We start from the raw sequence: 26,000 nt of genomic DNA on the forward strand, positions 1-26,000 counted from the left end.
GTGTGAGTAGTCTGTGGGTCTCTGTATGAGTAATCTGTGGGTCTCTATGTGAGTAGTGTGTGGGTCTCTCTGTGAGTAGTGTGTGGGTCTCTGTGTGAGTAATCTGTGGGTCTCTCTGTTAGTAGTGCGTGGGTCTCTGTGTGAGTAGTGTGTGGGTCTCTCTATTAGTAGTGCGTGGGTCTCTGTGTGAGTAGTCTGTGGGTCTCTCTGTTAGTAGTGCGTGGGTCTCTGTGTGAGTAGTGTGTGGGTCTCTGTGTGAGTAGTGTGTGGGTCTCTGTGTGAGTAGTCTGTGGGTCTCTGTGTGAGTAGTGTGTGGGTCTCTGAGTGAGTAGTGTGTGGGTCTCTCTGTTAGTAGTGCGTGGCTCTCTGTGTGAGTAGTGTGTGGGTCTCTCTGTTAGTAGTGCGTGGGTCTCTGTGTGAGTAGTGTGTGTGTCTCTGTGTGAGTAGTGTGAGGGTCTCTGTGTGAGTAGTGTGTGGGTCTCTGTGTGAGTAGTGTGTGGGTCTCTCTGTGAGTAGTGTGTGGGTCTCTGTTTGAGTAGTCTGTGGGTCTCTGTGTGAGTAGTGTGTGGGTCTACTGTGTGAGTAGTGTGTGGGTCTCTGTGTGAGTAGTCTGTGGGTCTCTGTGTGAGTAGTGTGTGGGTCTCTCTGTGAGTAGTGTGTGGGTCTCTGTGTGAGTAGTGTGTGGGTCTCTCTGTGTGAGTAGTGTGTGGGTCTCTATGTGAGTAGTGTGTGGGTCTCTCTGTGAGTAGTGTGTGGGTATCTCTGTGAGTAGTGTGTGGGTCTCTGTGTGAGTAGTGTGTGGGTCTCTGTGTGAGTAGTGTGTGGGTATCTCTGTTAGTAGTGTGTGGGTCTCTGTGTGAGTAGTGTGTGGGTCTCTCTGTTAGTAGTGCGTGGGACTCTGTGTGAGTAGTCTGTGGGTCTCTGTGTGAGTGTGGGTCTCTGTGTGAGTAATCTGTGGGTCTCTCTGTTAGTAGTGCGTGGGTCTCTGTGTGAGTAGTGTGTGGGTCGCTCTGTTAGTGGTGCGTGGGTCTCTGTGTGAGTAGTCTGTGGGTCTCTCTGTTAGTAGTGCGTGGGTCTCTGTGTGAGTAGTGTGTGGGTCTCTGTGTGAGTAGTGTGTGGGTCTCTCTGTGAGTAGTCTGTGGGTCTCTATGTGAGTAGTGTGTAGGTCTCTGAGTGAGTAGTGTGTGGGTCTCTCTGTTAGTAGTGCGTGGCTCTCTGTGTGAGTAGTGTGTGGGTCTCTCTGTTAGTAGTGCGTGGGTCTCTGTGTGAGTAGTGTGTGTGTCTCTGTGTGAGTAGTGTGAGGGTCTCTGTGTGAGTAGTCTGTGGGTCTAATGTGTGAGTAGTGTGTGGGTCTCTCTGTGAGTAGTGTGTGGGTCTCTGTGTGAGTAGTGTGTGGGCCTCTGTGTGAGTAGTCTGTGGGTCTGTGTGAGTAGTCTGTGGGTCTCTGTGTGAGTAGTGTGTGGGTCTCTGTGTGAGTTGTGTGTGGGTCTCTATGTGAGTAGTGTGTGGGTCTCTGTGAGTAGTGTGTGGGTATCTCTGTGAGTAGTGTGTGGGTCTCTGTGTGAGTAGTGTGTGGGTCTCTGTTTGAGTAGTGTGTGGGTCTCTGTGTGAGTAGTCTGTGGGTCTCTGTGTGAGTAGTGTGTGGATCTCCGTGTGAGCAGTGTGTGGGCCTCTGTGTGAGTAGTGTGTGGGTCTCTGTGTGAGTAGTCTGTGGGTCGCTGTGTGAGTAGTGTGTGGGTCTCTGAGTGAGTAGTGTGTGGGTCTCTGAGTGAGTAGTGTCTGGGTCTCTATGTGAGTAGTGCGTGGGTCTCTGTGTGAGTAGTGTGTGGGTCTCTCTGTGAGTAGTGTGATGGTCTCTGTGTGAGTAGTCTGTGGGTCTCTGTGTGAGTAGTCCGTGGGTCTACTGTGTGAGTAGTCTGTGGGTGTCTGTGTGAGTAGTGTGTGGGCCTCTGTGTGAGTAGTCTGTGGGTCTCTGTGTGAGTAGTGCGTGGGTCTCTGTGTGAGTAGTGTGTGGGTCTCTCTGTTAGTGGTGCGTGGGTCTCTGTGTGAGTAGTCTGTGGGTCTCTCTGTTAGTAGTGCGTGGGTCTCTGTGTGAGTAGTGTGTGGGTCTCTGTGTGAGTAGTGTGTGGGTCTCTCTGTGAGTAGTCTGTGGGTCTCTATGTGAGTAGTGTGTACGTCTCTGAGTGAGTAGTGTGTGGGTCTCTCTGTTAGTAGTGCGTGGCTCTCTGTGTGAGTAGTGTGTGGGTCTCTCTGTTAGTAGTGTGTGGGTCTCTGTGTGAGTAGTGTGTGTGTCTCTGTGTGAGTAGTGTGAGGGTCTCTGTGTGAGTAGTCTGTGGGTCTAATGTGTGAGTAGTCTGTGGGTCTCTGTGTGAGTAGTGTGTGGGCCTCTGTGTGAGTAGTCTGTGGGTCTCTGTGTGAGTAGTCTGTGGGTCTCTGTGTGAGTAGTGTGTGGGTCTCTGTGTGAGTAGTGTGTGGGTCTCTATGTGAGTAGTGTGTGGGTCTCTCTGTGAGTAGTGTGTGGGTATCTCTGTGAGTAGTGTGTGGGTCTCTGTGTGAGTAGTGTGTGGGTCTCTGTGTGAGTAGTGTGTGGGTCTCTGTGTGAGTAGTCTGTGGGTCTCTGTGTGAGTAGTGTGTGGATCTCCGTGTGAGCAGTGTGTGGGCCTCTGTGTGAGTAGTGTGTGGGTCTATGTGTGAGTAGTCTGTGGGTCGCTGTGTGAGTAGTGTGTGGGTCTCTGAGTGAGTAGTGTGTGGGTCTCTGAGTGAGTAGTGTCTGGGTCTCTATGTGAGTAGTGCGTGGGTATCTCGGTGAGTAGTGTGTGGGCCTCAGTGTGAGTAGTGTGTGGGTCTCTGTGTGAGTAGTGTGAGGGTCTCTGTGTGAGTATTGCGTGGGTCTCTGTGTGAGTAGTGTGTGGGTCTCTCTGTGAGTAGTGTGATGGTCTCTGTGTGAGTAGTCTGTGGGTCTCTGTGTGAGTAGTCCGTGGGTCTACTGTGTGAGTAGTCTGTGGGTGTCTGTGTGAGTAGTGTGTGGGCCTCTGTGTGAGTAGTCTGTGGGTCTCTGTGTGAGTAGTCTGTGGGTCTCTGTGTGAGTAATCTGTGGGTCTCTATGTGAGTAGTGTGTGGGTCTCTCTGTGAGTAGTCTGTGGGTCTCTATGTGAGTAGTGTGTGGGTCTCTGTGTGAGTAGTGTATGGGTCTCTGTGTGAGTAGTGTGTGGGTCTCTCTGTGAGTAGTGTGTGGGTCTCTGTGTGAGTAGTCTGTGGGTCTCTATGTGAGTAGTGTGTGGGTCTCTGAGTGAGTAGTGTGTGGGTCTCTGTGTGAGTAGTCTGTGGGTCTCTATGTGAGTAGTGTGTGGGTCTCTGAGTGAGTAGTGTGTGGGTCTCTCTGTTAGTAGTGCGTGGGTCTCTGTGTGAGTAATGTGTGGGTCTCTGTGTTAGTAGTGCGTGGCTCTCTGTGTGAGTAGTGTGTGGGTCTCTCTGTGAGCAGTGTGATGGTCTCTGTGTGAGTAGTCTGTGGGTCTCTGTGTGAGTAGTCCGTGGGTCTACTGTGTGAGTAGTCTGTGGGTGTCTGTGTGAGTAGTGTGTGGGCCTACGTGTGAGTAGTCTGTGGGTCTCTGTGTGAGTAGTCTGTGGGTCTCTGTGTGAGTAATCTGTGGGTCTCTATGTGAGTAGTGTGTGGGTCTCTCTGTGAGTAGTCTGTGGGTCTCTATGTGAGTAGTGTGTGGGTCTCTGTGTGAGTAGTGTATGGGTCTCTGTGTGAGTAGTGTGTGGGTCTCTCTGTGAGTAGTGTGTGGGTCTCTGTGTGAGTAGTCTGTGGGTCTCTATGTGAGTAGTGCATGGGTCTCTGTGTGAGTGGTGTGTGCGTCTCTCTGTTAGTGGTGCGTGGGTCTCTGTGTGAGTAGTCTGTGGGTCTCTCTGTTAGTAGTGCGTGGGTCTCTGTGTGAGTAGTGTGTGGGTCTCTGTGTGAGTAGTGTGTGGGTCTCTCTGTGAGTAGTCTGTGGGTCTATATGTGAGTAGTGTGTAGGTCTCTGAGTGAGTAGCGTGTGGGTCTGTCTGTTAGTAGTGCGTGGCTCTCTGTGTGAGTAGTGTGTGGGTCTCTCTGTTAGTAGTGCGTGGGTCTCTGTGTGAGTAGTGTGTGTGTCTCTGTGTGAGTAGTGTGAGGGTCTCTGTGTGAGTAGTCTGTGGGTCTAATGTGTGAGTAGTCTGTGGGTCTCTGTGTGAGTAGTGTGTGGGCCTCTGTGTGAGTAGTCTGTGTGTCTCTGTGTGAGTAGTCTGTGGGTCTCTGTGTGAGTAGTGTGTGGGTCTCTGTGTGAGTAGTGTGTGGGTCTCTATGTGAGTAGTGTGTGGGTCTCTCTGTGAGTAGTGTGTGGGTATCTCTGTGAGTAGTGTGTGGGTCTCTGTGTGAGTAGTGTGTGGGTCTCTGTGTGAGTAGTGTGTGGGTCTCTGTGTGAGTAGTCTGTGGGTCTCTGTGTGAGTAGTGTGTGGATCTCCGTGTGAGCAGTGTGTGGGCCTCTGTGTGAGTAGTGTGTGGGTCTCTGTGTGAGTAGTCTGTGGGTCGCTGTGTAAGTAGTGTGTGGGTCTCTGAGTGAGTAGTGTGTGGGTCTCTGAGTGAGTAGTGTCTGGGTCTCTATGTGAGTAGTGCGTGGGTATCTCTGTGAGTTGTGTGTGGGCCTCAGTGTGAGTAGTGTGTGGGTCTCTGTGTGAGTAGTGTGAGGGTCTCTGTGTGAGTATTGCGTGGGTCTCTGTGTGAGTAGTGTGTGGGTCTCTCTGTGAGTAGTGTGATGGTCTCTGTGTGAGTAGTCTGTGGGTCTCTGTGTGAGTAGTCCGTGGGTCTACTTTGTGAGTAGTCTGTGGGTGTCTGTGTGAGTAGTGTGTGGGCCTCTGTGTGAGTAGTCTGTGGGTCTCTGTGTGAGTAGTCTGTGGGTCTCTGTGTGAGTAATCTGTGGGTCTCTCTGTGAGTAGTCTGTGGGTCTCTATGTGAGTAGTGTGTGAGTCTCTGTGTGAGTAGTGTATGGGTCTCTGTGTGAGTAGTGTGTGGGTCTCTCTGTGAGTAGTGTGTGGGTCTCTGTGTGAGTAGTCTGTGGGTCTCTATGTGAGTAGTGTGTGGGTCTCTGAGTGAGTAGTGTGTGGGTCTCTGTGTGAGTAGTCTGTGGGTCTCTATGTGAGTAGTGTGTGGGTCTCTGAGTGAGTAGTGTGTGGGTCTCTCTGTTAGTAGTGCGTGGGTCTCTGTGTGAGTAATGTGTGGGTCTCTGTGTTAGTGTGGGTCTCTGTGTGAGTAATCTCTGGGTCTCTCTGTTAGTAGTGCGTGGGTCTCTGTGTGAGTAGTGTGTGGGTCTCTCTGTTAGTAGTGCGTGGCTCTCTGTGTGAGTAGTGTGTGGGTCTCTCTGTGACTAGTGTGATGGTCTCTGTGTGAGTAGTCTGTGGGTCTCTGTGTGAGTAGTCCGTGGGTCTACTGTGTGAGTAGTCTGTGGGTGTCTGTGTGAGTAGTGTGTGGGCCTCTGTGTGAGTAGTCTGTGGGTCTCTGTGTGAGTAGTCTGTGGGTCTCTGTGTGAGTAATCTGTGGGTCTCTCTGTGAGTAGTCTGTGGGTCTCTATGTGAGTAGTGTGTGAGTCTCTGTGTGAGTAGTGTATGGGTCTCTGTGTGAGTAGTGTGTGGGTCTCTCTGTGAGTAGTGTGTGGGTCTCTGTGTGAGTAGTCTGTGGGTCTCTATGTGAGTAGTGTGTGGGTCTCTGAGTGAGTAGTGTGTGGGTCTCTGTGTGAGTAGTCTGTGGGTCTCTATGTGAGTAGTGTGTGGGTCTCTGAGTGAGTAGTGTGTGGGTCTCTCTGTTAGTAGTGCGTGGGTCTCTGTGTGAGTAATGTGTGGGTCTCTGTGTTAGTGTGGGTCTCTGTGTGAGTAATCTCTGGGTCTCTCTGTTAGTAGTGCGTGGGTCTCTGTGTGAGTAGTGTGTGGGTCTCTCTGTTAGTAGTGCGTGGCTCTCTGTGTGAGTAGTGTGTGGGTCTCTCTGTGACTAGTGTGATGGTCTCTGTGTGAGTAGTCTGTGGGTCTCTGTGTGAGTAGTCCGTGGGTCTACTGTGTGAGTAGTCTGTGGGTGTCTGTCTGAGTAGTGTGTGGGCCTCCGTGTGAGTAGTCTGTGGGTCTCTGTGTGAGTAGTCTGTGGGTCTCTGTGTGAGTAATCTGTGGGTCTCTATGTGAGTAGTGTGTGGGTCTCTCTGTGAGTAGTCTGTGGGTCTCTATGTGAGTAGTGTGTGGGTCTCTGTGTGAGTAGTGTATGGGTCTCTGTGTGAGTAGTGTGTGGGTTTCTCTGTGAGTAGTGTGTGGGTCTCTGTGTGAGTAGTCTGTGGGTCTCTATGTGAGTAGTGTATGGGTCTCTGAGTGAGTAGTGTGTGGGTCTCTGTGTCAGTAGTCTGTGGGTCTCTATGTGAGTAGTGTGTGGGTCTCTGAGTGAGTAGTGTGTGGGTCTCTCTGTTAGTAGTGCGTGGGTCTCTGTGTGAGTAGTGTGTGGGTCTCTGTGTTAGTGTGTGGGTCTCTCTGTGAGTAGTGTGAGGGTCTCTGTGTGAGTAGTCTGTGGGTCTAATGTGTGAGTAGTCTGTGGGTCTCTGTGTGAGTAGTCTGTGGGTCTCTGTGTGAGTAGTCTGTGGGTCTCTCTGTGAGTAGTGTGTGGGTCTCTATGTGAGTAGTGTGTGGGTCTCTCTGTGAGTAGTGTGTTGGTCTCTCTGTTAGTAGTGCGTGGGTCTCTGTGTGAGTAGTCTGTGGGTCTCTGTGTGAGTAGTGTGTGGGTCTCTGTGTGAGTAGTGTGTGGGTCTCTATGTGAGTAGTGTGTGGGTATCTCTGTGAGTAGCGTGTGGGTCTCTGTGTGAGTAGTGTGTGGGTCTCTGTGTGAGTAGTGTGTGGGTCTCTGTGTGAGTAGTGTGTGGGTCTCTGTGTGAGTAGTGTGTGGGTCTCTCTGTGAGTAGTGTGTGGGTCTCTATGTGAGTAGTGTGTGGGTCTCTGTGTGAGTAGTCTGTGGGTCTCTGTGTGAGTAGTCTGTGGGTCTCTGTGTGAGTAGTCTGTGGGTCTCTGTGTGAGTAGTCTGTGGGTCTCTGTGTGAGAAGTGTGTGGGTCTCTGTGTGAGTAGTCTATGGGTATCTCTGTGAGTAGTGTGTGGGTCTCTGTGTGAGTAGTCTGTGGGTCTCTGTGTGAGTAGTGTGTGGATCTCCGTGTGAGTAGTGTGTGGGCCTCTGTGTGAGTAATGTGTGGGTCTCTGAGTGAGGAGTGTCTGGGTCTCTGTGTGAGTAGTGTGTGGGTCTCTCTGTTAGTAGTGCGTGGGTCTCTGTGTGAGTAGTCTGTGGGTCTCTGTGTGAGTAGTGTGTGGGTCTCTGTGTGAGTAGTGTGTGGGTCTCTATGTGAGTAGTGTGTGGGTATCTCTGTGAGTAGTGTGTGGGTCTCTGTGTGAGTAGTGTGTGGGTCTCTGTGTGAGTAGTGTGTGGGTCTCTGTGTGAGTAGTGTGTGGGTCTCTGTGTGAGTAGTGTGTGGGTCTCTCTGTGAGTAGTGTGTGGGTCTCTATGTGAGTAGTGTGTGGGTCTCTGTGTGAGTAGTCTGTGGGTCTCTGTGTGAGTAGTCTGTGGGTCTCTGTGTGAGTAGTCTGTGGGTCTCTGTGTGAGTAGTCTGTGGGTCTCTGTGTGAGAAGTGTGTGGGTCTCTGTGTGAGTAGTCTATGGGTATCTCTGTGAGTAGTGTGTGGGTCTCTGTGTGAGTAGTCTGTGGGTCTCTGTGTGAGTAGTGTGTGGATCTCCGTGTGAGTAGTGTGTGGGCCTCTGTGTGAGTAATGTGTGGGTCTCTGTGTGAGTAGTCTGTGGGTCGCTGTGTGAGTAGTGTGTGGGTCTCTGAGTGAGTAGTGTCTGGGTCTCTATGTGAGTAGTGTGAGGGTCTCTGTGTGAGTAATGCGTGGGTCTCTGAGTGAGTAGTGTGTGGGTCTCTGTGTGAGTAGTGTGTGGTTCTCTCTGTGAGTAGTGTGTGGGTCTCTGTGTGAGTAGTGTGTGGGTCTCTCTGTGAGTAGTCTGTGGGTCTCTGTGTGAGTAGTCTGTGGGTCTACTGTGTGAGTAGTCTGTGGGTGTCTGTGTGAGTAGTGTGTGGGCCTCTGTGTGAATAGTCTGTGGGTCTCTGTGTGAGTAGTCTGTGGGTCTCTGTGTGAGTAATCTGTGGGTCTCTATGTGAGTAGTGTGTGGGTCTCTCTGTGAGTAGTGTGTGGGTCTCTGTGTGAGTAGTGTGTGGGTCTCTGTGTGAGTAGTGTGTGGGTCTCTGTGTGAGTAGTATGTGGGTCTCTGTGTGAGTAGTGTGTGGGTCTCTCTGTTAGTAGTGCGTGGGTCTCTGTGTGAGTAGTGTGTGGGTCTCTCTGTTAGTAGTGTGTGGGTGTCTGTGTGAGTAGTCTGTGGGTCTACTGTGTGAGTAGTCTGTGGGTCTCTGTGTGAGTAGTGTGTGGGCCTCTGTGTGAGTAGTCTGTGGGTCTCTGTGTGAGTAGTCTGTGGTTCTCTATGTGAGTAGTGTGTGGGTCTCTGTGTGAGTAGTCTGTGGGTCTCTGTGTGAGTAGTCTGTGGGTCTCTGTGTGAGTAGTCTGTGGGTCTCTGTGTGAGTAGTCTGTGGGTCTCTGTGTGAGAAGTGTGTGGGTCTCTGTGTGTGTAGTCTATGGGTATCTCTGTGAGTAGTGTGTGGGTCTCTATGTGAGTAGTGTGTGGGTCTCTGTGTGAGTAGTCTGTGGGTCTCTGTGTGAGTAGTCTGTGGGTCTCTGTGTGAGTAGTCTGTGGGTCTCTGTGTGAGTAGTCTGTGGGTCTCTGTGTGAGAAGTGTGTGGGTCTCTGTGTGAGTAGTCTATGGGTATCTCTGTGAGTAGTGTGTGGGTCTCTGTGTGAGTAGTCTGTGGGTCTCTGTGTGAGTAGTGTGTGGATCTCCGTGTGAGTAGTGTGTGGGCCTCTGTGTGAGTAATGTGTGGGTCTCTGAGTGAGGAGTGTCTGGGTCTCTGTGTGAGTAGTGTGTGGGTCTCTCTGTTAGTAGTGCGTGGGTCTCTGTGTGAGTAGTCTGTGGGTCTCTGTGTGAGTAGTGTGTGGGTCTCTGTGTGAGTAGTGTGTGGGTCTCTATGTGAGTAGTGTGTGGGTATCTCTGTGAGTAGTGTGTGGGTCTCTGTGTGAGTAGTGTGTGGGTCTCTGTGTGAGTAGTGTGTGGGTCTCTGTGTGAGTAGTGTGTGGGTCTCTGTGTGAGTAGTGTGTGGGTCTCTCTGTGAGTAGTGTGTGGGTCTCTATGTGAGTAGTGTGTGGGTCTCTGTGTGAGTAGTCTGTGGGTCTCTGTGTGAGTAGTCTGTGGGTCTCTGTGTGAGTAGTCTGTGGGTCTCTGTGTGAGTAGTCTGTGGGTCTCTGTGTGAGAAGTGTGTGGGTCTCTGTGTGAGTAGTCTATGGGTATCTCTGTGAGTAGTGTGTGGGTCTCTGTGTGAGTAGTCTGTGGGTCTCTGTGTGAGTAGTGTGTGGATCTCCGTGTGAGTAGTGTGTGGGCCTCTGTGTGAGTAATGTGTGGGTCTCTGTGTGAGTAGTCTGTGGGTCGCTGTGTGAGTAGTGTGTGGGTCTCTGAGTGAGTAGTGTCTGGGTCTCTATGTGAGTAGTGTGAGGGTCTCTGTGTGAGTAATGCGTGGGTCTCTGAGTGAGTAGTGTGTGGGTCTCTGTGTGAGTAGTGTGTGGTTCTCTCTGTGAGTAGTGTGTGGGTCTCTGTGTGAGTAGTGTGTGGGTCTCTCTGTGAGTAGTCTGTGGGTCTCTGTGTGAGTAGTCTGTGGGTCTACTGTGTGAGTAGTCTGTGGGTGTCTGTGTGAGTAGTGTGTGGGCCTCTGTGTGAATAGTCTGTGGGTCTCTGTGTGAGTAGTCTGTGGGTCTCTGTGTGAGTAATCTGTGGGTCTCTATGTGAGTAGTGTGTGGGTCTCTCTGTGAGTAGTGTGTGGGTCTCTGTGTGAGTAGTGTGTGGGTCTCTGTGTGAGTAGTGTGTGGGTCTCTGTGTGAGTAGTATGTGGGTCTCTGTGTGAGTAGTGTGTGGGTCTCTCTGTTAGTAGTGCGTGGGTCTCTGTGTGAGTAGTGTGTGGGTCTCTCTGTTAGTAGTGTGTGGGTGTCTGTGTGAGTAGTCTGTGGGTCTACTGTGTGAGTAGTCTGTGGGTCTCTGTGTGAGTAGTGTGTGGGCCTCTGTGTGAGTAGTCTGTGGGTCTCTGTGTGAGTAGTCTGTGGTTCTCTATGTGAGTAGTGTGTGGGTCTCTGTGTGAGTAGTCTGTGGGTCTCTGTGTGAGTAGTCTGTGGGTCTCTGTGTGAGTAGTCTGTGGGTCTCTGTGTGAGTAGTCTGTGGGTCTCTGTGTGAGAAGTGTGTGGGTCTCTGTGTGTGTAGTCTATGGGTATCTCTGTGAGTAGTGTGTGGGTCTCTGTGTGAGTAGTCTGTGGGTCTCTGTGTGAGTAGTGTGTGGATCTCCGTGTGAGTAGTGTGTGGGCCTCTGTGTGAGTAATGTGTGGGTCTCTGTGTGAGTAGTCTGTGGGTCGCTGTGTGAGTAGTGTGTGGGTCTCTGAGTGAGTAGTGTCTGGGTCTCTGTGTGAGTAGTGTGTGGGTCTCTCTGTTAGTAGTGCGTGGGTCTCTGTGTGAGTAGTCTGTGGGTCTCTGTGTGAGTAGTGTGTGGGTCTCTGTGTGAGTAGTGTGTGGGTCTCTATGTGAGTAGTGTGTGGGTATCTCTGTGAGTAGTGTGTGGGTCTCTGTGTGAGTAGTGTGTGGGTCTCTGTGTGAGTAGTGTGTGGGTCTCTATGTGAGTAGTGTGTGGGTCTCTGTGTGAGTAGTGTGTGGGTCTCTCTGTGAGTAGTGTGTGGGTCTCTATGTGAGTAGTGTGTGGGTCTCTGTGTGAGTAGTCTGTGGGTCTCTGTGTGAGTAGTCTGTGGGTCTCTGTGTGAGTAGTCTGTGGGTCTCTGTGTGAGTAGTCTGTGGGTCTCTGTGTGAGAAGTGTGTGGGTCTCTGTGTGAGTAGTCTATGGGTATCTCTGTGAGTAGTGTGTGGGTCTCTGTGTGAGTAGTCTTTGGGTCTCTGTGTGAGTAGTGTCTGGGTCTCTATGTGAGTAGTGTGAGGGTCTCTGTGTGAGTAGTGCGTGGGTCTCTGAGTGAGTAGTGTGTGGGTCTCTGTGTGAGTAGTGTGTGGTTCTCTCTGTGAGTAGTGTGTGGGTCTCTGTGTGAGTAGTATGTGGGTCTCTCTGTGAGTAGTCTGTGGGTCTCTGTGTGAGTAGTCTGTGGGTCTACTGTGTGAGTAGTCTGTGGGTGTCTGTGTGAGTAGTGTGTGGGCCTCTGTGTGAGTAGTCTGTGGGTCTCTGTGTGAGTAGTCTGTGGGTCTCTGTGTGAGTAATCTGTGGGTCTCTATGTGAGTAGTGTGTGGGTCTCTCTGTGAGTAGTGTGTGGGTCTCTGTGTGAGTAGTGTGTGGGTCTCTGTGTGAGTAGTGTGTGGGTCTCTGTGTGAGTAGTATGTGGGTCTCTGTGTGAGTAGTGTGTGGGTCTCTCTGTTAGTAGTGCGTGGGTCTCTGTGTGAGTAGTGTGTGGGTCTCTCTGTTAGTAGTGTGTGGGTGTCTGTGTGAGTAGTCTGTGGGTCTACTGTGTGAGTAGTCTGTGGGTCTCTGTGTGAGTAGTGTGTGGGCCTCTGTGTGAGTAGTCTGTGGGTCTCTGTGTGAGTAGTCTGTGGGTCTCTGTGTGAGTAGTGTGTGGGTCTCTCTGTGAGTAGTGTGTGGGTCTCTGTGTGAGTAGTGTGTGGGTCTCTCTGTGAGTAGTGTGTGGGCCTCTGTGTGAGTAGTCTGTGGGTCTCTGTGTGAGTAGTCTGTGGGTCTCTGTGTGAGTAGTGTGTGGGTCTCTCTGTGTGAGTAGTGTGTGGGTCTCTGTGTGAGTAGTGTGTGGGTCTCTGTGTGATTAGTGTGTGGGTCTCTCTGTGAGTAGTGTGTGGGTCTCTGTGTGAGTAGTCTGTGGGTCTCTATGTGAGTAGTGTGTGGGTCTCTGTGTGAGTAGTGTGTGGGTCTCTGTGTGAGTAGTCTGTGGGTCTCTGTGTGAGTAGTGTGTGGGTCTCCGTGTGAGTAGTGTGTGGGTCTCTGTCTGAGTAGTGTGTGGGTCTCTGTGTGAGTAGTGTGTGGGTCTCTCTGTGAGTAGTGTGTGGGTCTCTGTGTGAGTAGTCTGTGGGTCTCTATGTGAGTAGTGTGTGGGTCTCTGTGTGAGTAGTGTGTGGGTCTCTGTGTGAGTAGTCTGTGGGTCTCTGTGTGAGTAGTGTGTGGGTCTCTGTGTGAGTAGTCTGTGGGTCTCTGTGTGAGTAGTCTGTGGGTCTACTGTGTGAGTAGTCTGTGGGTCTCTGTGTGAGTAGTGTGTGGGCCTCTGTGTGAGTAGTCTGTGGGTCTCTGTGTGAGTAGTCTGTGGGTCTCTGTGTGAGTAGTCTGTGGTTATCTATGTGAGTAGTGTGTGGGTCTCTCTGTGAGTAGTGTGTGGGTCTCTGTGTGAGTAGTGTGTGGGTCTCTGTGTGAGTAGTGTGTGGGTCTCTGTGTGAGTAGTGTGTGGGTATCTCTGTGAGTAGTGTGTGGGTCTCTGTGTGAGTAGTCTGTGGGTCTCTGTGTGAGTAGTCTGTGGGTCTCTGTGTGAGTAGTGTGTGGGTCTCTGTGTGAGTAGTCTGTGGGTCTCTGTGTGAGTAGTCTGTGGGTCTACTGTGTGAGTAGTCTGTGTGTCTCTGTGTGAGTAGTGTGTGGGCCTCTGTGTGAGTAGTCTGTGGGTCTCTGTGTGAGTAGTCTGTGGGTCTCTGTGTGAGTAGTCTGTGGTTCTCTATGTGAGTAGTGTGTGGGTTTCTCTGTGAGTAGTGTGTGGGTCTCTGTGTGAGTAGTGTGTGGGTCTCTGTGTGAGTAGTGTGTGGGTCTCTGTGTGAGTAGTGTGTGGGTATCTCTGTGAGTAGTGTGTGGGTCTCTCTGTGAGTAGTGTGTGGGTCTCTGTGTGAGTAGTCTGTGGGTCTCTATGTGAGTAGTGTGTGGGTCTCTGTGTGAGTAGTGTGTGGGTCTCTGTGTGAGTAGTCTGTGGGTCTCTGTGTGAGTAGTGTGTGGGTCTCCGTGTGAGTAGTGTGTGGGTCTCTGTCTGAGTAGTGTGTGGGTCTCTGTGTGAGTAGTGTGTGGGTCTCTCTGTGAGTAGTGTGTGGGTCTCTGTGTGAGTAGTCTGTGGGTCTCTATGTGAGTAGTGTGTGGGTCTCTGTGTGAGTAGTGTGTGGGTCTCTCTGTGTGAGTAGTGTGTGGGTCTCTGTGTGAGTAGTGTGTGGGTCTCTGTGTGAGTAGTGTGTGGGTCTCTCTGTGAGTAGTGTGTGGGTCTCTGTGTGAGTAGTCTGTGGGTCTCTATGTGAGTAGTGTGTGGGTCTCTGTGTGAGTAGTGTGTGGGTCTCTGTGTGAGTAGTCTGTGGGTCTCTGTGTGAGAAGTGTGTGGGTCTCCGTGTGAGTAGTGTGTGGGTCTCTGTCTGAGTAGTGTGTGGGTCTCTGTGTGAGTAGTGTGTGGGTCTCTCTGTGAGTAGTGTGTGGGTCTCTGTGTGAGTAGTCTGTGGGTCTCTATGTGAGTAGTGTGTGGGTCTCTGTGTGAGTAGTGTGTGGGTCTCTCTGTGAGTAGTCTGTGGGTCTCTCTCTGAGTAGTGTGTGGGTCTCTCTGTGAGTAGTCTGTGGGTCTCTGTGTGAGTAGTCTGTGGGTCTCTGTGTGAGTAGTCTGTGGGTCTCTGTGTGAGTAGTCTGTGGGTCTCTATGTGAGTAGTGTGTGGGTGTCTGTGTGAGTAGTGTGTGGGTCTCTCTGTGAGTAGTCTGTGGGACTCTCTCTGAGTAGTGTGTGGGTCTCTCTGTGAGTAGTCTGTGGGTCTCTGTGTGAGTAGTCTGTGGGTCTCTGTGTGAGTAGTCTGTGGGTCTCTGTGTGAGTAGTGTGTGGGTCTCTCTGTGAGTAGTGTGTGGGTCTCTATGTGAGTAGTGTGTGGGTCTCTGTGTGAGTAGTCTGTGGGTCTCTGTGTGAGTAGTCTGTGGGTCTCTGTGTGAGTAGTCTGTGGGTCTCTGTGTGAGGAGTCTGTGGGTCTCTGTGTGAGAAGTGTGTGGGCCTCTGTGTGAGTAGTCTATGGGTATCTCTGTGAGTAGTGTGTGGGTCTCTGTGTGAGTAGTCTGTGGGTCTCTGTGTGAGTAGTGTGTGGATCTCCGTGTGAGTAGTGTGTGGGCCTCTGTGTGAGTAATGTGTGGGTCTCTGTGTGAGTAGTCTGTGGGTCGCTGTGTGAGTAGTGTGTGGGTCTCTGAGTGAGTAGTGTCTGGGTCTCTATGTGAGTAGTGTGAGGGTCTCTGTGTGAGTAGTGCGTGGGTCTCTGAGTGAGTAGTGTGTGGGTCTCTGTGTGAGTAGTGTGTGGTTCTCTCTGTGAGTAGTGTGTGGGTCTCTGTGTGAGTAGTGTGTGGGTCTCTGTGTGAGTAGTCTGTGGGTCTCTGTGTGAGTAGTCTGTGGGCCTCTGTGTGAGTAGTCTGTGGGTCTCTGTGTGAGTAGTCTGTGGGTCTCTGTGTGAGTAGTGTGTGGGTCTCTCTGTGTGAGTAGTGTGTGGGTCTCTGTGTGAGTAGTGTGTGGGTCTCTGTGTGAGTAGTGTGTGGGTCTCTCTGTGAGTAGTGTGTGGGTCTCTGTGTGAGTAGTCTGTGGGTCTCTATGTGAGTAGTGTGTGGGTCTCTGTGTGAGTAGTGTGTGGGTCTCTGTGTGAGTAGTCTGTGGGTCTCTGTGTGAGTAGTGTGTGGGTCTCCGTGTGAGTAGTGTGTGGGTCTCTGTCTGAGTAGTGTGTGGGTCTCTGTGTGAGTAGTGTGTGGGTCTCTCTGTGAGTAGTGTGTGGGTCTCTGTGTGAGTAGTCTGTGGGTCTCTATGTGAGTAGTGTGTGGGTCTCCCTGTTAGTAGTGTGTGGGTGTCTGTGTGAGTAGTGTGTGGGTCTCTCTGTGAGTAGTCTGTGGGTCTCTCTCTGAGTAGTGTGTGGGTCTCTCTGTGAGTAGTCTGTGGGTCTCTGTGTGAGTAGTCTGTGGGTCTCTGTGTGAGTAGTCTGTGGGTCTCTGTGTGAGTAGTCTGTGGGTCTCTGTGTGAGTAGTGTGTGGGTCTCTGTGTGAGTAGTCTGTGGGTCTCTGTGTGAGTAGTCTGTGGGTCTACTGTGTGAGTAGTCTGTGGGTCTCTGTGTGAGTAGTGTGTGGGCCTCTGTGTGAGTAGTCTGTGGGTCTCTGTGTGAGTAGTCTGTGGGTCTCTGTGTGAGTAGTCTGTGGTTCTCTATGTGAGTAGTGTGTGGGTCTCTCTGTGAGTAGTGTGTGGGTCTCTGTGTGAGTAGTGTGTGGGTCTCTGTGTGAGTAGTGTGTGGGTCTCTGTGTGAGTAGTGTGTGGGTATCTCTGTGAGTAGTGTGTGGGTCTCTGTGTGAGTAGTCTGTGGGTCTCTGTGTGAGTAGTGTGTGGGTCTCTGTGTGAGTAGTGTGTGGGTCTCTCTGTGAGTAGTGTGTGGGTCTCTGTGTGAGTAGTCTGTGGGTCTCTATGTGAGTAGTGTGTGGGTCTCTGTGTGAGTAGTGTGTGGGTCTCTGTGTGAGTAGTCTGTGGGTCTCTGTGTGAGTAGTGTGTGGGTCTCCGTGTGAGTAGTGTGTGGGTCTCTGTCTGAGTAGTGTGTGGGTCTCTGTGTGAGTAGTGTGTGGGTCTCTCTGTGAGTAGTGTGTGGGTCTCTGTGTGAGTAGTCTGTGGGTCTCTATGTGAGTAGTGTGTGGGTCTCTGTGTGAGTAGTGTGTGGGTCTCTCTGTGTGAGTAGTGTGTGGGTCTCTGTGTGAGTAGTGTGTGGGTCTCTGTGTGAGTAGTGTGTGGGTCTCACTGTGAGTAGTGTGTGCGTCTCTGTGTGAGTAGTCTGTGGGTCTCTATGTGAGTAGTGTGTGGGTCTCTGTGTGAGTAGTGTGTGGGTCTCTGTGTGAGTAGTCTGTGGGTCTCTGTGTGAGTAGTGTGTGGGTCTCCGTGTGAGTAGTGTGTGGGTCTCTTTCTGAGTAGTGTGTGGGTCTCTGTGTGAGTAGTGTGTGGGTTTCTCTCTGTGAGTAGTGTGTGGGTCTCTGTGTGAGTAGTCTGTGGGTCTCTATGTGAGTAGTGTGTGGGTCTCTGTGTGAGTAGTGTGTGGGTCTCTCTGTGAGTAGTCTGTGGGTCTCTGTGTGAGTAGTGTGTGGGTCTCTCTGTGTGAGTAGTGTGTGGGTCTCTGTGTGAGTAGTGTGTGGGTCTCTGTGTGAGTAGTGTGTGGGTCTCTCTGTGAGTAGTGTGTGGGTCTCTGTGTGAGTAGTCTGTGGGTCTCTATGTGAGTAGTGTGTGGGTCTCTGTGTGAGTAGTGTGTGGGTCTCTGTGTGAGTAGTCTGTGGGTCTCTGTGTGAGTAGTGTGTGGGTCTCCGTGTGAGTAGTGTGTGGGTCTCTGTCTGAGTAGTGTGTGGGTCTCTGTGTGAGTAGTGTGTGGGTCTCGCTGTGAGTAGTGTGTGGGTCTCTGTGTGAGTAGTCTGTGGGTCTCTATGTGAGTAGTGTGTGGGTCTCCCTGTTAGTAGTGTGTGGGTGTCTGTGTGAGTAGTGTGTGGGTCTCTCTGTGAGTAGTCTGTGGGTCTCTCTCTGAGTAGTGTGTGGGTCTCTCTGTGAGTAGTCTGTGGGTCTCTGTGTGAGTAGTCTGTGGGTCTCTGTGTGAGTAGTCTGTGGGTCTCTGTGTGAGTAGTCTGTGGGTCTCTGTGTGAGTAGTGTGTGGGTCTCTGTGTGAGTAGTCTGTGGGTCTCTGTGTGAGTAGTCTGTGGGTCTACTGTGTGAGTAGTCTGTGGGTCTCTGTGTGAGTAGTGTGTGGGCCTCTGTGTGAGTAGTCTGTGGGTCTCTGTGTGAGTAGTCTGTGGGTCTCTGTGTGAGTAGTCTGTGGTTCTCTATGTGAGTAGTGTGTGGGTCTCTCTGTGAGTAGTGTGTGGGTCTCTGTGTGAGTAGTGTGTGGGTCTCTGTGTGAGTAGTGTGTGGGTCTCTGTGTGAGTAGTGTGTGGGTATCTCTGTGAGTAGTGTGTGGGTCTCTGTGTGAGTAGTCTGTGGGTCTCTGTGTGAGTAGTGTGTGGGTCTCTGTGTGAGTAGTGTGTGGGTCTCTCTGTGAGTAGTGTGTGGGTCTCTGTGTGAGTAGTCTGTGGGTCTCTATGTGAGTAGTGTGTGGGTCTCTGTGTGAGTAGTGTGTGGGTCTCTGTGTGAGTAGTCTGTGGGTCTCTGTGTGAGTAGTGTGTGGGTCTCCGTGTGAGTAGTGTGTGGGTCTCTGTCTGAGTAGTGTGTGGGTCTCTGTGTGAGTAGTGTGTGGGTCTCTCTGTGAGTAGTGTGTGGGTCTCTGTGTGAGTAGTCTGTGGGTCTCTATGTGAGTAGTGTGTGGGTCTCTGTGTGAGTAGTGTGTGGGTCTCTCTGTGTGAGTAGTGTGTGGGTCTCTGTGTGAGTAGTGTGTGGGTCTCTGTGTGAGTAGTGTGTGGGTCTCACTGTGAGTAGTGTGTGCGTCTCTGTGTGAGTAGTCTGTGGGTCTCTATGTGAGTAGTGTGTGGGTCTCTGTGTGAGTAGTGTGTGGGTCTCTGTGTGAGTAGTCTGTGGGTCTCTGTGTGAGTAGTGTGTGGGTCTCCGTGTGAGTAGTGTGTGGGTCTCTTTCTGAGTAGTGTGTGGGTCTCTGTGTGAGTAGTGTGTGGGTTTCTCTCTGTGAGTAGTGTGTGGGTCTCTGTGTGAGTAGTCTGTGGGTCTCTATGTGAGTAGTGTGTGGGTCTCTGTGTGAGTAGTGTGTGGGTCTCTCTGTGAGTAGCCCGTGGGTCTCTCTCTGAGTAGTGTGTGGGTCTCTCTGTGAGTAGTCTGTGGGTCTCTGTGTGAGTAGTCTGTGGGTCTCTGTGTGAGTAGTCTGTGGGTCTCTGTGTGAGTAGTCTGTGGGTCTCTATGTGAGTAGTGTGTGGGTGTCTGTGTGAGTAGTGTGTGGGTCTCTCTGTGAGTAGTCTGTGGGTCTCTCTCTGAGTAGTGTGTGGGTCTCTCTGTGAGTAGTCTGTGGGTCTCTGTGTGAGTAGTCTGTGGGTCTCTGTGTGAGTAGTCTGTGGGTCTCTGTGTGAGTAGTCTGTGGGTCTCTGTGTGAGTAGTGTGTGGGTCTCTGTGTGAGTAGTCTGTGTGTCTCTGTGTGAGTAGTCTGTGGGTCTACTGTGTGAGTAGTCTGTGGGTCTCTGTGTGAGTAGTGTGTGGGCCTCTGTGTGAGTAGTCTGTGGGTCTCTGTGTGAGTAGTCTGTGGGTCTCTGTGTGAGTAGTCTGTGGTTCTCTATGTGAGTAGTGTGTGGGTCTCTCTGTAAGTAGTGTGTGGGTCTCTGTGTGAGTAGTGTGTGGGTCTCTGTGTGAGTAGTGTGTGGGTCTCTGTGTGAGTAGTGTGTGGGTATCTCTGTGAGTAGTGTGTGGGTCTCTGTGTGAGTAGTCTGTGGGTCTCTGTGTGAGTAGTCTGTGGGTCTCTGTGTGAGTAGTGTGTGGGTCTCTCTGTGTGAGTAGTGTGTGGGTCTCTGTGTGAGTAGTGTGTGGGTCTCTGTGTGAGTAGTGTGTGGGTCTCTCTGTGAGTAGTGTGTGGGTCTCTGTGTGAGTAGTCTGTGGGTCTCTATGTGAGTAGTGTGTGGGTCTCTGTGTGAGTAGTGTGTGGGTCTCTGTGTGAGTAGTCTGTGGGTCTCTGTGTGAGTAGTGTGTGGGTCTCCGTGTGAGTAGTGTGTGGGTCTCTGTCTGAGTAGTGTGTGGGTCTCTGTGTGAGTAGTGTGTGGGTCTCTCTGTGAGTAGTGTGTGGGTCTCTGTGTGAGTAGTCTGTGGGTCTCTATGTGAGTAGTGTGTGGGTCTCTGTGTGAGTAGTGTGTGGGTCTCTGTGTGAGTAGTCTGTGGGTCTCTGTGTGAGTAGTGTGTGGGTCTCCGTGTGAGTAGTGTGTGGGTCTCTCTGTGAGTAGTGTGTGGGTCTCTGTGTGAGTAGTGTGTGGGTCTCTCTGAGTAGTGTGTGTGTCTCTGTGTGAGTAGTGTGTGGGTCTCTCTGTGAGTAGTGTGTGGGTCTCTCTGTGAGTAGTCTGTGGGTCTCTCTGTGAGTAGTCTGTGTGTCTCTGTGTGAGACCCACAGAGACCCACACACTACTCACACAGAGACCCACACACTACTCACACAGATACCCAGACACTACTCACACAGATACCCACACACTACTCACACAGATACCCACACACTACTCACGCAGATACCCACACACTACTCACACAGATACCCACAAGTGTTTCGAGTACTCGGCCCCGCTTGAACGTCGAAGTGCTTCGTTGAAGCCATCATTTGCAGGAGCCGGGGCGCTTCTGAAAAAAAAAAGAGCCACGAAGCTCAGTGGGCATTGCCTGGTGAAGTCAAAAGAGTCGAGTTTAGTCGATGGCCTTTACTGGGAGTAGCGTTGAGAGGGGGCATCGTCTCAAGTGGGGTAGCGGCGCTGTTTGCTACTCACGGTCAAGGGGCAGGGCGAAGGGGTTGTGACGGTCGCCCAGCACAACGACCAGCAAGGCCACTAAACGGGTGGTGTGGAAAGTCTCCATTGGGGGGGGGGGGGTGGCAGATGGTCGGCCTGGCGGCTTCCTTCACTTGGCTAGGAGGGGTGAAGGGGAGGGAGTAGGAGGAGCAGTGGGAATTATATTTATTTAGACTGCAAGAGGAGGAATCCAAAGCGCTACGAAGCTCTTTTTGTCACAGGTGTCCAGCTGTGGCGCTGGGTCAGAAACATGACAACAAACACAAAACAAAAACACGGCGTGAGTGCAGAGTTACAGGAAGAGTAAAACAAATAACTTTAAAAAATATATATACTAATAAAACTAACCAATGTTTAATCTTGCCACGCGAAGCACACCACCGTGCTACATAGCTCTTTTTAAGAAGAGACATTGAACCATAAACGGTGGGCTGATATCAAGTGGACATTCAGGGCAAAATACTCTAAACGCGTGGCGTTTCTGAATGTGGAGGGGAAAAAATCGGAGGACTCTGGGAGAGAAATCCACGCGGCCGCGGGGCGCGAGAAACGTCAACTCCAAAGATAGAGCAGGGAGTGTCAGGGTCGGTATCAAACCCCACGACCTCCTGTACACCAGGTGACAACCATGCCGGGTTAAAGACCTCCTCCTTCACAACGGGACAATTGGATGCATGCCTAAGGCTCCATCACTGATGGACACGTTCCTCCTGTGTTGAGCAAAATGTTTAGGTTCTCATCGTTTCGCAGAGGCTGCATTTTTTGCCACCGCAGAAAACGAACGTTGGGGGAAACGCCTCCTCGCATCGGACTCTTTCTTTTTTTTTTTGCTAAGGTCACGTAGGTAAAAAAAAATCTATAAAATAAATAAATGAAAAAAACAACTCAATTAAAATCACGACGTTTCGGAGGCAGCAGCACAAGCTTCCGTCTTGAGGTGGAAACCGTCACGGCAAAATTGCTGCATCAAGTGAAGAGAACTCTAAGACACCCGAGATTGTATACAGGTTAAGAAGGGGGGGGGAGATAAGAAGGGCCGTGGGGGGGGGGCTAAGTTAAGCCGCCTTCTGTTATGCTGCAGGGGGTTGGGGGGGACGGAGAGATGGCCGTGTGCAGGTTGAAGAGCGTTACACACGTGAACCGGAGGCAGGAGGCAGTAGTTAAGCCGACAAACTGGTTGCCTTGCAGAGCATACTGCTGTAAACTATAAGGCTGCTAAAGTTTAACTTGGGTTTAACTTTATTTTTTTTACCTCCGCGGCTTTACCGAAAAAAATCCAAAGAGTATGAATCCTTGCACATCACGAAAGCTTCAAATCTAGCGCCTCACATCGTGTTAGTTTGGCACCGATGTTCGTACTGATTGTTTTAAACTAGATCAATAAAACAACATTGATTACAGCCCCAGCTCAGGTTTTTTTCCCATAAATGAAACAGCCCCTGAAGTGAGAGCACCTCCCAGGGTATAAACCAACACTGCCGCACGTCTGTCCAAGAGCTGTGTAAAAAAACAATTGAGTTGAAAAAAATGTCAAGCCGACAGGGAAAGGGGCTCCTGGCAAGTGTGACCACCAGCCAGGTCGATGTATTGGTAATGAGAATGTGCAATTGTTTTTGTCCTTGGAAACACGAACTATGAATAAAACGAGATATTCTTAGCTCTTTCGGTAAAGTCACGTTGAAGGGAAACAATAAAATAAAAAAATATATATAAAACAATAAAATTTCTCACGACGTTTCGACCATAACACAAACGGTCGTCATCAGGTCGAAACGTCGTGAGAATTTTAATTATTTTATATATTTTTTATTATTTTATTGTTTCCCTTCAACGTGACTTTACCGAAAGAGCTAAGAATATGAATTACTGCAGTCACGAAAGCTTCAAATCAAAATTTAAAACGAGATACTCACAGAGTTTACGCTTCTGAATGTGCCCTTGTTCAAGCGGTTCACTCAGCCTAAGAGGCAGACGCACGGTAAATTATTGGGCGGCACTTTGTAAGCTGCTAAGGTAGACAAAGTGAGCTTGAACACGACGCGCTCGAGTGAAGTCTTTGAGCGACGCATCACCACGTTGACACGCGTGCATCGCAAACAATTAAAGTTTAAAACACGCAGCAAAGATTCGTTACAAAAAGCCGAGCGGCAGCCTTCACGCATCCTTTGGAAGCTTGCTAACCCACAACATAACCTAGAGACCATCTTCCAGGTCTCCATGGAGACCATCGCATGACAGCGGCATCTGTAGCCGGCCAAAGTGCCGCCTCGGCCGGCTGGGCAATCTAGCCGAGACCGGTGACACTCCCGGAATAGGCCTCAACGCGGCACTCACCAGCGCAACGCTGCGTAGGTGCTGGGGAGGGGGTCTTGAGCTATATCCTCCTTCGTGGTGAGGTTACAAACAAAACAATGTCCTCGTGTGGTCGTGGTGGAGGAGGAGATTCGACGTTCCGTGCCTCGAATCACGGGCAGGCGACTCGGCGGGGCTGTTATCACGTGAGGCCTTAGCAGGGCGCTTTTATAAATCGTAGTGTGGATAGGCGAACACGCAGTGCGAGCGAGGCTCAGATTCTGTAGAATTGATAAACACTGCCCATAGACTCAGCACTGCCCATAGACTCAACACTGCCCATAGACTCAGCACTGCCCATAGACTCAGCACTGCCCATAGACTTAACACTGCCCATAGACTCAACACTGCCCATAGACTCAACACTGCACCATATACTCAACACTGCACCATAGACTCAACACTGCCCATAGACTCAACACTGCCCATAGACTCAGCACTGCCCATAGACTCAACACTCCCCATAGACTCAACACTGCACCATAGACTCAACACTGCACCATAGACTCAGCACTGCCCGTAGAGTCAACACTGCCCGTAGACTCAACACTGCCCGTAGACTCAACACTGCCCATATACTCAACACTGCCCATAGACTCACCACTGTGATCTCTACATTGGGTCAAACTTAACATATCTTAATGTTCGACGGCTTGTGCACCAGATCTTATTTATTCACGATGTACTTACAAAAAATTCCGCAGACTACCTACTGGATCTCCTCTCTGTTTCAAAGAACAAATTTGACCTCAGGTCTTCGCTCATTTACCAGCTTCACATTCCCTATTGCCGTACAAAAACAGGAGGAAGGGCCTTTGCTATTGATGCCCCCAGGGTCTGGAATGCTATTGCCAATAAACTGCAACTTGAATCACTACCTATGAGATCTTCACTCAAAACTGCTCTAGAGGAGTTGTACACCCCTAGCTGCCACTGCTATTCAGTGGCCTAAAATATGGCTCTAGATTTTGGTGTTATAATTTATTTATGTAGTTTATTGTTAAAAATTCGGTCACAGTCCCTATGATCACTGTTACATTGCATTTATGGCTTTTATTTTGGTGATTTCGAAAAGTTTTTATTTTATTTTTGGCCATGTTTTTGTTTATTGTAGTACGGAGTTAGACTGATGGCCTTAATCTTAGTTGTCTTGTGGTTGTTGTTGTTGTTTGACTTGCATCCCACTGGGATTTTTTGCACACAGCGTTGGTGTACGGTGCTATTTCAGGAATATTTTTGATGTTTTTTTTTTCCTGTATTTTCTGTTTGCACAGTCACACATAATCACTTTAAGATGTTTTCATGTTCATGTTTTTTTGTTTGTTGAGGTTGCACCCGATTCAAGAGCAGAATGGCTCACAGGGCTATACCAAATAAATGAAACTATGAACTACGACCTCCTGTAGACCAGGCGAGGTTTTTCAAATTTCCCGCGCTTTTATTGACTCCGGGTCACGTGGCCCCGGCTGCCCCCCCCCTCGCGCCCTCGGCAGCGCCTCTCAGTCTCTGAAGGCCACCGCGAGGTTGTTTTAACAAAGTAAATAATCTCCTCATCGTGTAAATGTACACACGCGTGTGTATAGAGAGAGAGTGAGTCACGAGTGATAGATAATTAATAATTAAGCTGAAGTTAGCCGTCCAAGTGGGAACGTGAAGAGTTTGCGGTGTTGGTTTTGGTGACGGTTTGTTTTTGGCGGAAAAAGTGGAAACGGCTGAGCTGGGGGCTCGCGTGAGGTAAACTTTTAATTAAACACAACTCTTAAATTACACGCCCAATGTTTATTTTATCATCGTAATATACACGGCATTTAATATTTGCGCAGGTTGAGCACGTTTTGGGCAAAGGGGGGAGCGGTGGCACAATGGTTAGCACGCATTGACCAGCGTGGTGAAGTATGGTCAGTACACATTGACCAGAGTGGTGAAGTATGGTCAGGTCACATTGACCAGCGTGGTGAAGTATGGTGAGTACACATTGACCAGGGTGGTGAAGTATGGTCAGTACACATTGACCAGAGTGGTGAAGTATGGTCAACCCACATTGACTAGGATGGTGAAGTATGGTCAGTACACATTGACCAGAGTGGTGAAGTATGGTCAGTACACATTGACCAGCGTGGTGAAGTATGGTCAGTCCACATTGACCAGCGTGGTGAAGTATAGTCAGGTCACATTGACCAGCGTGGTGAAGTATGGTCAGTACACATTGACCAGCGTGGTGAAGTATGGTCAGTACACATTGACCAGCGTGGTGAAGTATGGTCAGTCCACATTGACCAGCGTGGTGAAGTGTGGTCAGTAAACATTGACCAGGGTGGTGAAGTATGGTCAGTCCACATTGACCAGCGTGGTGAAGTATGGTCAGGTCGCATTGACCAGCGTGGTGAAGTATGGTCAGTACACATTGACCAGCGTGGTGAAGTATGGTCAGTACACATTGACCAGCGTGGTGAAGTATGGTCAGTCCACATTGACCAGCGTGGTGAAGTATGGTCAGTACACATTGACCAGGGTGGTGAAGTATGGTCAGTCCACATTGACCAGCGTGGTGAAGTATGGTCAGGTCGCATTGACCAGCGTGGTGAAGTATGGTCAGTACACATTGACCAGCGTGGTGAAGTATGGTCAGGTCACATTGACCAGCGTGGTGAAGTATGGTCAGTCCACATTGACCAGGGTGGTGAAGTATGGTCAGTACAGATTGACCAGCGTGGTGAAGTATGGTCAGTACACATTGACCAGCGTGGTGAAGTATGGTCAGGTCGCATTGACCAGCGTGGTGAAGTACGGTCAGGTCACATTGACCAGGGTGGTGAAGTATGGTCAGTACACATTGACCAGCGTGGTGAAGTATGGTCAGTCCACATTGACCAGCGTGGTGAAGTATGGTCAGTACACATTGACCAGCGTAGTGAAGTATGGTCAGTTACACATTGACCAGAGTGGTGAAGTATGGTCAGGTCACATTGACCAGCGTGGTGAAGTATGGTCAGGTCACATTGACCAGCGTGGTGAAGTGTGGTCAGTAATCATTGACCAGGGTGGTGAAGTATGGTCAGTACACATTGACCAGGGTGGTGAAGTATGGTCAGGTCGCATTGACCAGCGTGGTGAAGTACGGTCAGGTCACATTGACCAGCGTGGTGAAGTATGGTGAGTCCACATTGACCAGGGTGGTGAAGTATGGTCAGTCCACATTGACCAGCGTGGTGAAGTATGGTCAGTCCACATTGACCAGGGTGGTGAAGTATGGTCAGTACACATTGACCAGCGTGGTGAAGTATGGTCAGTATACATTGACCAGCGTGGTGAAGTATGGTCAGTACACATTGACCAGCGTGGTGAAGCATGGTCAGTCCACATTGACCAGCGTGGTGAAGTATGGTCAGTACACATTGACCAGGTTGGTGAAGTATGGTCAGTACACATTGACCAGCGTGGTGAAGTATGGTCAGTCCACATTGACCAGCGTGGTGAAGTATGGTCAGGTCGCATTGACCAGCGTGGTGAAGTGCGGTCAGGTCACATTGACCAGCCTGGTGAAGTATGGTCAGTACACATTGACCAGCGTGGTGAAGTATGGCCAGTACACATTGACCAGCGTGGTGAAGTATGGTCAGTTCACATTGACCATGGTGGTGAAGTATGGTCAGTACACATTGACCAGAGTGGTGAAGTATTGTCAGCACGCATTGACCAGGGTGGTGAAGTATGGTCAGTACACATTGACCAGCGTGGTGAAGTATGGTCAGTACACATTGACCGGGGTGGTGAAGTATGGTCAGTACACATTGACCAGCGTGGTGAAGTATGGTCAGTACACATTGACCAGCGTGGTGAAGTATGGTCAGGTCACATTGACCAGCGTGGTGAAGTATGGTCAGGTCACATTGACCAGGGTGGTGAAGTATGGTCAGTACACATTGACCAGCGTGGTGAAGTATGGTCAGTACACATTGACCAGGGTGGTAAGTATGGTCAGTACACATTGACCAGGGTGGTGAAGTATGGTCAGGTCACATTGACCAGGGTGGTGAAGTATGGTCAGTACACATTGACCAGGGTGGTGAAGTATGGTCAGGTCACATTGACCAGAGTGGTGAAGTATGGTCAGTACACATTGACCGGGGTGGTGAA

At 50.5% G+C, this 26,000-nt stretch overlaps 1 protein-coding gene across 3 annotated transcripts in view; it reads right to left on the reverse strand.

Annotated features, from left to right (window-relative positions):
• Window positions 1-22,068, reverse strand: part of LOC142908815 (uncharacterized) — a 32,423-nt gene extending 10,355 nt beyond the window's left edge. The window contains exons 1-4 of one of the 3 annotated variants that reach the window (XM_076059440.1): window positions 21,846-22,068; window positions 21,425-21,471; window positions 19,491-19,628; window positions 19,270-19,347 (exon numbers count right to left, since the gene is read on the reverse strand). In XM_076059440.1, the coding sequence (XP_075915555.1) occupies window positions 19,270-19,347; window positions 19,491-19,578 (166 nt within the window). In that variant the 5' untranslated portion in view covers window positions 19,579-19,628; window positions 21,425-21,471; window positions 21,846-22,068. The remainder of the gene's footprint in view (window positions 1-19,269; window positions 19,348-19,490; window positions 19,629-21,424; window positions 21,472-21,845) is intronic. The other 2 variants (XM_076059441.1, XM_076059442.1) reach the window with 2 other exon arrangements.
• Between the last annotated feature and the right edge of the window lie 3,932 nt (window positions 22,069-26,000).

The sequence above is a fragment of the Petromyzon marinus genome, unplaced genomic scaffold, assembly GCF_048934315.1.
Source record: "Petromyzon marinus isolate PM22_M1 ecotype Great Lakes invasive population unplaced genomic scaffold, UKy_Petmar_22M1.pri1.0 PM_G_Scaffold_102, whole genome shotgun sequence".
Lineage (NCBI taxonomy): Eukaryota > Metazoa > Chordata > Hyperoartia > Petromyzontiformes > Petromyzontidae > Petromyzon > Petromyzon marinus.